This window comes from Pterocles gutturalis, unplaced genomic scaffold (assembly GCF_000699245.1).
Source record: "Pterocles gutturalis isolate BGI_N339 unplaced genomic scaffold, ASM69924v1 scaffold48163, whole genome shotgun sequence".
NCBI classification, from domain to species: domain Eukaryota; kingdom Metazoa; phylum Chordata; class Aves; order Pterocliformes; family Pteroclidae; genus Pterocles; species Pterocles gutturalis.
The window spans coordinates 16953-28678 of record NW_010127450.1 but is presented as its reverse complement, the minus strand read 5'-3'; the positions used below and the strand labels follow the sequence as shown (position 1 = coordinate 28678).

At 36.8% G+C, this 11726-nt stretch overlaps 1 protein-coding gene across 1 annotated transcript; it reads left to right on the top strand.

Annotated features, from left to right (window-relative positions):
• Positions 1–7088: 7088 nt before the first annotated feature.
• On the top strand, positions 7089–10534 carry ARV1 (ARV1 homolog (S. cerevisiae)). The gene is made up of 5 exons (XM_010079281.1): positions 7089–7094; positions 7902–8021; positions 8552–8705; positions 9602–9826; positions 10311–10534. The coding sequence occupies exons 1-5, from the start codon at positions 7089–7091 to the stop codon at positions 10415–10417; spliced, it is 612 nt and encodes a 203-aa protein (XP_010077583.1). The 3' UTR covers positions 10418–10534.
• Positions 10535–11726: the final 1192 nt, after the last annotated feature.

The window sequence follows — 11726 nt, the reverse complement described above, 5'->3', positions numbered from 1 at the left end:
CCCGCGGGGCGGCCGCTGTCCCCGGGGCCGGGTGCGGGGCTGGCGCTTGCCGGGCTTCACCTGCAAAAAAAGCATCAGAAAAGCATTTACTTGTTTAGACAGTGCTTTCAGCTATTCCTAAATCACTGTGTTCAGGTTTTGATAAGGTTTATGTGGGCTTGTTTCCAGTGGAGAGTTTTGACTTATTTTTTTTTGTCGTGTCTAAAAAATTGGATCGCTGAGCACCCGAGATTTCACTGTGGGGAAAAAATAAGAATTTTCGGAGTGCAGAGATCTGCAAACGCATCTTGATTAAGCCTTTGATTCTGTCCGTGATTGTGTGTCACAACATCCTGTCTGCTGCTTATAAAATTGGGAAACCTTGGTTTTGAACAAATTGTTAAATATTTAGTGCGGTGTGAGGAATTAGTTGTGTATCGTTCAACCTTCCTCTGTGGTTTTTTTCCCTCAGTTTTGTAGCCTTTGGCATTTTGAGAATGCTGCCAGAAGATGGGCTAATTTACTAACCATGGAGCTGTAAACATCACAGATGACCAGAAAGCCTGGGATGAATTCCTTTACAGCTTTATAACTTTCAGTCATTCAAGCATTTCTTAGATCAAAAATAGAGATTGTAGGCAACCAGATCATAGAGGTCTGCAACCAGTGTATATTTGGAGAAATAGTGGTTAGCTCAAGCTGAAAGACTTAAATGTTAGATCTCAGCTTCTGTGAAAACACGGTGTGTACAAATGGCTGATGATAGCAGAAAGAGCTGATTCACATCCTTCTTTGTTCCCAGCCCAGCAGACAGTTAGAATGGCTTGTTGCTGTAGAGCAGAAATGAGCTGAAAACATACACAAAAATCTCTGCGGACATTCCAAAAACGGGAGAGATCAGCAGTTTTCTTGAGTAAAAGACAAAGTAATAGAGATTGATTTCTATTGGCCTTAGACATGCACACTGCAAGGGAACACTGATTTTTAGGTGCTTTTTCATGTTGGTGGAATGTCTTGTGTTTATTAGTGTATATGAACTACATCAAATTGTTGGCAGTCAAATCATGTAGTCAAAATTCATCTTTGAAGTTAAGGACAAGTTGGATGCAAAAGGGCAAGTATAAAGCTTATGCCTGCAGCCATATCACATAAGATTTAGCACATCTTGTAAAGCCAGGTCATCGCTGATGGTTATTAATTTGGCTATGATAATCTCTAAGGCAAACTGGGAGCCAGTAGATGGCACCCGTTCCTCTTAGCATTTAACCATTCCAGGACCAAAGATCCTGGTCTTTGGGATCAGTGGCATCCCATGTAGAATCAAAGACTTAGTCACAGTCGCTATGTTCATCACAAACACCAAACTCTTACAAAAAGAGTAAAGAACAGAGTAAAACAAAGAGCAAAAAATCACATTTTCCTAGCAGACAGGAATTCTGGCCACCTTTCTTCATGCAGGTCCGGATGGGTAATATTTTTCACTTACTTTTATCAGTCTGTTCCCTCTGTCAGTGTTGTGGGATATCATGGTTCCGTTTCCATCATAGTCCTACTTGCCCCAATCCTAGTTTAAAGTTACCCTTGATAAATCAGTGAATCTGCATCCAAAAATGTCTTTGCCATTCTCAGGGTGTTCCCATCATTCAACGCCTTTCGGAACATCATCTTGAGGTTGAAGAAGCTAAGTTGTCCCAACAATATAGAATCATAAAATCATATCTTCTGTCTAGTCCTACTTTTGTTTTCAGGATGTGTTTAACCTGATCTGGGCCTGATTTTCAGGTGGAAGATTTAAATTTGAATGCCTAAGCAAAATACCATGATTTTCTATTCTGTTATTAATCTGTTGAAGAAAATAATGGATTTTTTTCCAGTGGCAAATACTAAAAGCTTCCATTAGGGAACATCTGTTTCCAGCCCACAACATTAAAGTACAGTTTTGGAAATTCAGCCTAATACTAATTGTGTTGCTTCAGTTTGGTTTCTGCAACATTTGTTATTGCTCTTAAGATATTTAAAATTTCTTTGAGGTCCATATTTTAATTTTAATACAAGCAAACATTAAAGACCTCACAAGTGTTGGTATCCACTCCAGAAATAAACTTGCAACAGATCCTGAAGAAGCTAAAGAAACTTTCTTCTATCGGTACAATGAAACTTGGGATGGAAGGGTCATGTCTTGTGTTAAGAGCTCTGCAAAGTGGCTAACTGCCACAAATCCTTCAAGTTCTGTAACTTTTTTTGAATCTGTTTTGTTTAATCAACATCAGTTTCAGCAGAAGCCTAGCCCAGACCTCTGGAATTGTGCATTCCTTCTTGCTTGAGATTCGCATTTACTGAATGAACCTTTTTCTCACCCTGCGTATATTTTGCTGAGGAAATGCCATGACAAGTGACAGGTGGACTATTGCTTCTTAAAATGAATGTAAAGGTACTTAAAAATGGATAACAAAATTCTGAGGAAATTCACCTCCTCAGGGAGACCTGTTCGATACGATTTTTCTTCAGTCTGATAAGTGGGGGGTGGCAGGGTGTATTAGGATTGGTGACTTCTGGTGGTTGCTTTGCAACTCCTGGGTCTGGTTCTAGTCGTGTGCTCTGACCGTGCTGACGTTTTCCCTGTTCCAAACAGAAGTGATGGTGAAAGTAAGCCTAGCTGGTTTGTTATAGAGGAGATTTTTGTTAATTGTTTTGAGATACTTAAATGATCTGTAAGTAATACAGCAAATCTTCACTGAATATATTACGAACCAACCTTTAGCAACAGTAAAAAAAAAAAAAAATACTGTTGAGATAATACTGCTACTATAGTATTAATGATATAGGGGGGAAAAAAATCACATTCAGCTAACCTGGAATAAATTCTGCAGTCAAAGTGCAATGAATATAAAAGGAAATGAGCAAACCTGATTTATTCAAAAATGGAAGGAAAAACATGCATTTTAAAAAATTTGGTTTAAAATTGCATATATGTTGTTGTGTTTAAAAATAAAGTTTTAAATATGTTAATCCTTCCAGACCCTAACAAAGGGAAAGAAATTATTCATTGCAATATGTAGAGCTCAGTCAGGATCCCCCTTGTGTTTTGTAATAAGAAAGCCAAATTGCCTGAGCAGTGCACACTTCATTTAGCTTTTCTGCAATTAAAAAATAATTGAAAAGCTCTTTTATTGCAGCATGGCAGAGAGACTGCAAATGCTTTGAATGCAAAGCATTTATGTGGTAAGGTAAAGAATCTGTCAAGAGTACAAAGATCATCCTGGAAAATATTATGGTTTTCTTATTTGCATAACTCAATCTATAGACCAACTCACTACTGGAAAACATATAATATAGGAAAAATTATAAAACAATATTTTTAATTTTAGTTTTCTGAAATTGAATGCATCTGAAACTGGGCTGGTTTGTTTTTCAGCTTATTGTGACACTTAACCACATCCCTAATAAAGAACCCATTCCTGAAAGCAGCACAGCTAATTACATTTTATTGTTTAAGGGTGCAACTGGGATTAAGGGCAGTCTCACAAAATGATGGGTGTGTGTTAGTTTGCCCTATGAACCTATGTAAATGGACCCTTGTTCATGATGAAGCTATGTAAATGTTAAAATTTGCTGTATATGTAGTCCAGCTAAATTTATAGCTTAATTTTGCCAAACTCCAAACCCTGGAGAAAGGAATACTAAACTGAGACTGTTTCACTGGTGTTTCTAATGTCCAGAGATTTGCAAACATATTCCTGTCTTGGTTTGCGTGGTATTTTTAGTTCAGGATGAAGCCTGGTTATTCTGTAGTATCCTGTGGCTTCCTCTTCAAGAACAGTTGTCCCTTCCACCACTCTCATCCTAAAATACTTTTACTGAAAAAATCAGTTATGTTTTAATGTTGGAGAGATCACTCTATAAAAGTAATATACTTACTTTATAATATATATATACTTTAGGAACTTTGCCCTCCAGTGACAGTAGGTATTTCCTCAAATATTTGTACACTGTATTGTCTTTGGCATACGTTTGTGAATTGTGTTTGTACTTGAGTATCTTGGTGAACAAAGACAAGGTATGTCTTTTGAGAAGTGTTTTATAAAAGGCTGATAAACATGCAGTCAGAGTTAACATTTCAGTACTTCTTTTGTCTTTTTTAATACAACAGAGATGTTAAAATGTAAGTTACTTTCCTTGACTGTTTTGGATTGCTGTGATCAGAAAGAATCTAATACACTACATAATGAAGAATATGGTTGTACTAGCTTTTGAATATTTCTTTTTTTCTTGAAGCTGCCTTTCCTCATTCTTGATTTTTTTTAAATATAACTAAGAAAATGTCTAAGTTATGAAAATAGAAGCTTTTTTAAATAACAACAGACAAGCATAGCCAAATAATCCTAAATATTGGACTAGTCGGACAATTCCTAAACTAATATTCATTTAAAATCATTAGAATATGGAAATTCAACACCCTTTTTTAGGGGAGCACAGTATCTATTGGACTTCTGTGTGTCAGTAGCAAACATTCATAATTTTCCATAAATTTACCAATTTAGAAGAAGATGTGTAAAGAGAATTTATGGTGTCATGCTTGACCTTTCTCTTCTGCAACATAATCTGAAAGTACCTTTTAGTTAAAGTAATGTCTATCTTTTTCAGGGAAAGATACCAGTTATTTTCCATTTCTGATGTCAGTTACATATTTAAGGAAGACATTAAAAACTGGTTAAAAATAGAGAAATCCGGTTACTTCTTTCTGTCATTTTAGAACTGGTTATGCTAACTGAGGCATATCTTAAAGAATGCACAAAGAACATTGAAAAAGCTTCCTTTTGTTAAAGATGTACCTTCCTCAACGGGGTGTTCGCTGCAGCTGTGCAGAACTGCAGTTGGGAATGAGACGTGAGCACCAGTATTTTAGATCACTCTCAACTGCCTGACTAAAATCTTAAAAGTATCCGTGCAAGCAGTTCTGCATAGCTGAGCCGCTCATACCGATCTTCTCTGAAAGTGTTAGTGCTTATCGATGTCTGTAAAGCTACATCACTTTAACTGGATAAAGCTGTTTAGTTAAACCTATGTTCCATTGATTTTGTGGAAGTCAGGCTCCAGTCACAAGTCTCCTTCATAGGTATTTGGGGTTAGTGGCAGATGTTTTAGTAGTACAGCTGGAAAAAAAATAACAAAAAAAGCCAGGTATGGAGAAAATGTCATCCTAACGGGTCTATTGATTCTGTGATGTTCTCATGGTACAACATATGTCATCTTCATTTTGTCCAGTTCATCTCTGGCGGCGCACATGCCAGTCTTGCAGCAAGGTGGTTTGTTGTCCCACAGTTCCTTGAATGAACTCATGCTGGGTGGGTCACTGGCTGGATAAGTGCAAAGGACTTTTCCTTCATACAGCTAAGACTCAAACAGAAATAAAGTGTATCAAGAATAGAGCTCTCATGTAGCTCTAGGAGACAGGCAGACAAGAAGGTTTGTGTGTGAAAAGCCCTTGAAAGTGGTTGCTCTTTTGTGGTACAGCAGATTTTCTTCTCCTGTTGAAGTAACACAGGAGAAATAGGATTCATAAATGTTGGGCAGCGGTATACTGAAATACTGAGTTGAACATCGTTCTCAGAGCTGCAGAAGATTTGGTTGTGGCTGCCAGAAGCTGCGGAGCAGAAGACCCATTCTTATGGGTAACACCGCTGTTTGTGTTTTCATTTGTAGTAGTCTCCTATATCTGCAGTAGAATTTCTGTATCTGTATCTGGAGGGTTGGTCTGATAATTGTCTAAAATTCATGTCAGCTGTTGGTGAACATTTTTCAGTACCTCTTAACTGCAAGTTTTTTGATGGGTGTTTGGTTGGGACCCTCCACTTGAAAAGAACTTTCTTCACTCTTCTCAGAAAGATTTTTGATCCTAGTCAAAAAATGTTCTGTTATAGGAAAATTTGAGAGCATAATAAGGCCTGGGGTATGTAGGATATCCTTCATCTAACCTTTATGACACCCGCTGTGTTCAAGAATAATCTTTTCTTTGTGCTTGTCCAGTTCTTGTGTGAGTAAGCCTGTTAAAAAAAAAAAAAAAAAAAAAGTTTTCCTGTGCTATAGCAACCAGAGATTTGACATATGTAAATTACCACCTATAAGAATATCCGTTCATGATTTCCCTGTAGAAGGAAATGAAGCAAGACACTGCCTTTAATTATAGTTGCAATTTCTTTTTCACTCTATTAAGTGCTGAAACTGTGGTCTTCTGTTAATTATGTCCTTTCTTCCACCTCTCTCACTTTAATTTTAGACCTATCAAACTGTTGGTTAATTGAGTCAATTTTTGAATTCATTACCTCTAACTTGTGTACTGTCACACAAAGTATTTTCTAATCCAAATGAGTTTGCTGGGTTTTTTTTTTGAGCTGGACCAAGAAACACTGATGTGTGGTAAGAACATTCCTTAGACACTCTTCAATTTACGCATTTGTTTGCATGTTTTTCTTGATATGGATATTGGACTTTTGAGTCAATTTGCTAGTGAAACTTTGCATTCTGAGATTCTCCAATAATAATTCTGATACGTAGCAAGGCAAAGTCAACTTTAGACACAAGGAATCCCTATAAAATTTTTTAAAATAAAATTTGTTCTTTCCTGGGAGGTTGCAGGTGTTTGTTGCCTAATGCTGCATTTTTGACTGTTGCAGTATTTCAGAAAGCTGTGTGCGCAGATTTCTCTTCTGGCAGTGCACAGCCATGCACTGATTAAAATGGAAACAGAGGTGGTTTCGGTGACTGTTGTACTCTGAGCACGGCAGCTAACATGAAGGCCCAGGGGAGCTGGATTAGCTGAGGACAGGTTGGAGGAAACGCGGAGCTGAACTGGAGCTGAACTGGAGGATCGGCAGCAGGGGAACGCTGACCTGCGGGCGAGCTCCCTTCTGCAAGTGCACTTAGTTTGAGCTGAAGTGGTTGCTGTGATCAACTGCTGCTGCTCCTCAGCTCTCTGCTACAATTTATTTCCCCCTCAGGTCTGCTAGGTGAGCCTTCTGTAAGACTGTTACGTAGCTGTGCTGTTCGCTGTTAGTATAAGAGGCTTTTGTTAGCCCTTCTCATTTAGCTCGAGTCAAGGAGCATCACCCATGCAGGTAAGTCAATGAATGTGAAGAGCGTTGATGACAAGCAGTTCCCAGTGGTTGGGGTGAAATAACCTCTCTAGGAGGCACAGCGGGAACTAGCAGATGTACTGGAGAAGTAGTAGTCTAGTGTCTTGCCACTGTTTAGTAGCAACTTGTGATTCTTTGGCTATATCTCTGTGTGAAAACTACAATATCAGTATCCTGAATATATTGGTGCTTATTCAATAATGGAAAATCAGTTGAAACACCCAGACAATTTAGCAGTACAGATGAACAATGCAACAGCAAAAAAAACATTTACTGGCTTCTGGAAAGGAAGAAGAAGGTAGGATGGGAGGATAAAGCATCTCTGAAAAGAAAGACATGTTAGAATAAAATAAATTTCTTTCCCAAAAAGACTCCGAAATACCCAGTAGACAAGCCGTGATCACTTAACCTTTAAGAAGATACTGGTGCATTTCTTGAGTCCTGTAAAGATAGTTTGGGTTTTTGCATCTGTAGGGCACAAAAAGATAATTATGTCCTTGCATAGTTTATTATCAGTGAAAATCTGAAGCCTGTAAAAATCAATAACTTTTCTTTATGTTTTATAAGGGAAGTCTGTGTGTCAACTGTAGTGTCAAGAGAGGGGAAGCAATTTTTCTGGATGGCTTAAAAACCTATTGAAAATGAAGATTACATTAAGGAAAGACTAATAAGAATTGAATAGCTAGTTTGGATTTATGCAGTTATGCTAAGATTAGAGGAACGTTTAATAAACTCTTGCTTTCTTCTTTTTTTTTTTTTTCCTAATTCTTGTTATTTTGTGACTTTCAGAAATCCTGCCAGAAACCTGTGGACAAATACATTGAGTATGACCCTGTTATCATCTTGATTAATGCCGTTTTATGTAAAGCACAAGCATACAGGCACATTCTTTTCAATACAAAGATAAATGTAAGTTGCTGTACCTGTACCATGTGACTTTTTTTTGTTAAAGATATATTTAGGTTTGGTAAGTTGATCATAATCGTTGTAAAATTTTAGGTAAATTTTAGAGACTGTTCTTCCCCTGCCCTTCCACAGGTTCCAGCAAGCTGAAGTAGTTGTATCATGACTAGAACCCATGAAGTCTCAAACTGCAGCTGTTACTAAGAAAGTTACTGTCTCCACAGTAGTAATGCCGCAAATACCAGCAAATACAGCAGTCATCTTACATGAGAGAACAGAAAGAACTGTATGGAATTGTTCATGCAGTTTTCTACACCCTCTAATTTGCCTATCATGTTAATCGATTTTAAAAGGATGATGTGCTAAACTAGTGGCTCAACAGAAGTAATTTGATTACATTTCTAAACAAAAATAATAAACCTACAGAGCTTGTTTGTGCAGAGATGTTGAAATGTATTTTCAATGCCAGTTTCATACTAATGCTTTAATTTATGCTGATTTAATACTAATGCTTTTATTATTCTTTCATTTACCAGATTCATGGGAAGCTCTGCATATTTTGTTTGCTCTGTGAAGCTTATCTCAGATGGTTGCAACTACAGGATTCCAGCCAAAATACAGATCCTGATGACTTAATCAGATATGCCAAGGAATGGGATTTTTATAGAATGTTTGGTATAGCTTCTTTAGGTAAGATCGATGAGTTCATGTCACTGTCTATAAGCATTGAATAAGTTAATGAGTCTTTCAACAAACCTGTATTGCAAAAATTAATACAGAATGGATGTCATGTCCAACTCAGTATGGTTAAATGATTATACACATACTCTCTAATTTGCCTTCATTTAATTCAAATACATATTTTGATCCTGTTTACATTGCAGACTGATATGATCAGCATTAAATATCAAAGCACTGAAAAGTGGCAATATTCAGAAATCTTCATCTAAATTAATTTACATAGTTTGAAGACAATGTAGAGCTCAGCCTTATTCCGTATTTCATGTTGACTTCAAGGTTTATTATTCATTATGGTGATATAGCATTAAGTTATATCTTTTTACAGAAGTAAACAATAATTGGGAAAAGCTGTATCTGGTTTTATTTTTAAATGAATATACAAAAATACAGAGCAGTCTATTTAGAGTAAATACTCCTGTGCTCTAAGACTACATTTGAAGGCAGAGGAGGGTTTCTGTTTTGTTATGGTTAATACTTACTCTCATACTTTTTCTGGTGATAGTGTTTAAATCAAGCCTGCAGACTAAAACTAGTATTTCCCTTAGACATTAAGAGCTTAACTTAAGTCATTTATTGTCTATTGTTGTCTAAGTAGGTTTTCATAACATGTCAGTAAAAATGTTAGAACTCATTTTTCAGTAGTAATTCATCTATTGCAGTTTTTTGTGAGAGTTGCTTTGACATCTGCATTAATTCCAGTGTTACACAGGGACATTGTCAAAAAAAGTCTTAATAGCTTAGTGGCTCAGTTGCATTTGGGACGTCATTTCACTACAATTCATCCAAAAAAGGACTTGATTTTGGCATTTCATTCTCGCTTTGCAACTCCTCTTATTTCCTCTTAGAACAAACTTCATTTTTGGTGGGCATTTTTATTACCTTCTGGTGGATGAGACCTGAGATGCTGAAGACAAAGTCTGACTTCATTTTACTTCTCAAAGCACTGCTGCTCTCCAGCTATGGAAAGCTTTTGCTAATTCCAGCTGTTATTTGGGAACATGACTACACGCCTTTATGCCTTGCTTTTATAAAAGTGTTTGTCTTGATCTCAAACTCTCAGGCAATTAGAGGTACGCTTTTGCCTTTTTATTACTACATTATTTGTATAGCATGTGTGTGAGAAAGCAGCACTTCTAGAAGTCATTATTGTTGTTCTAGTTTTTAATTGGTATCAGATGTGTGACTGAAATAGCTCTAGCTTAAAACTCTGTTATTTAGACTTGGACAGAAAATGAATGAAACAAAAGATTTTATTAAAAAAAGAAAAAGCACCTCTTATCTCACCCTCATCTCTTTACATATGCTGTATTATATCCATCAGATCCATCAGTTAGAATTTGAGACAACTCATCATGGATAATTGAAACATAAAATACAATTCTTTGTGTGTCTGGAAAATGAAAATTTTGTGTTAATGTTATGCATGGCTTTGGAATATAGACTTTTAATGGATTTGTGTGATTTCTTATATGTACAAATTAATATGAATTCTCACATGGTTTCTATGATCTTCTTAAATGTTAAGTGATAAATTTGTTCTGTTTTATTTTGCAGTTACATTGAACTTGAACCGAATGCTCCCTTGGTTGGCCATCTTCTTTGGATTAATTTTGGAAAATGGTGTGGTCTGCTTGTTCCAGAAAATGGGATGGGATGTTTGAAACGTCAGCCTGGATCTGAAGAAATACTAACATCATGATGATAATTTTCTAGGAATGATCTCTGCCAGCAGGCTGCAAAGACACTATTTTCATAGTGATAGAGAAGGTGATAGATAACAAAAACTTGTATTAGTGGTCAGTGTAGACAGGTTTAGGATGAATTAAAAGGAGAAACTTCAGAAGTTTGGCTATTTAATGTGGTGAGCCAAAAAACTTCAGCCTTAGCTTGTTTATTTTCCCATTAAAAATATGAATGTGTCACTGTCCTAATAGCTTTATAAATCTGGCTGCATAGCTATGGTTGTAACAAAAAAGGTACATTAAAAAATTCAGCACTGCTACCAATCACTGCATTTGGCAGAAAGAGGAGGACGAATTGTTCCCTTAAGAGGAAAGGAGTCTGTGGAAAAATATAAAACACAAAATTGATATTTCCACAAAAACTGATTTTCAAGGAGAGATGTGAACATGTGCAAATAGTTTATTAGAGAGAAGGCAAGTATTGCAGAGTAAAACTACAGTGGGAAAGTTTATGTAACAATCCAAAATAATAAAATATCTAGTTCTAGAGTAATCTCTAGGAACTATAGTTTTAACTGGCTTGAAATCAGAATCAGCAGAATCAGTTTCCACAAGACAGTAATTAGGACATGAACCTGGTTTTTTTTGTGCAGACCAGTTCCATTAAGTTCCATTTAACACTGTTATGTTTTGCAATATCTTCAAGTTAATTCCAAACAGGTTCAGAGTAAGTCTAGATTATGACCACAGAAGACATCAGACATCTTTGTAAGATAACACAGTAAGTTATTTGGTCAGAAAGGCAAATGGTTGCTGATTCTGTTTTAATAGATCAGAAGTGACACAACTTATGTGCCATGTGTGTTAAATTTGACATCTTTCTGAGCATGTGCTGGCATGGCTCGACAAAGCAAAAATTGCAACCTCTTTTAAGTACGTTAAGTATGCTGCAACTGCCATAGCAAGCACATAGTTGTCTGTGAAGGTATGTGAGGGATCCACCTCACTACTGGTGTGAATCAGTGGCCAGACAACTGCGTGTAGGAGTGCAGTTGCTCACTGTCTGAGCAGCAGCTTTGTCAAAACAGTACCTAGAACATGCTTAGCTTCACATAATTAGATTTGGGGAGCTACTCCACCCCCAAAAGCTTTTTTAAAAACAGTATGTTGCCAAAGGTGCTTTGAGTAGTGCTCATCTTCTTCCCACACTGGCACACAGCATTGCAACAGAGGCTGCAGGTTGAGAAGGTACAAAGGGAGAGAGCAGTAGATCTTTCTCAAAAGCTTC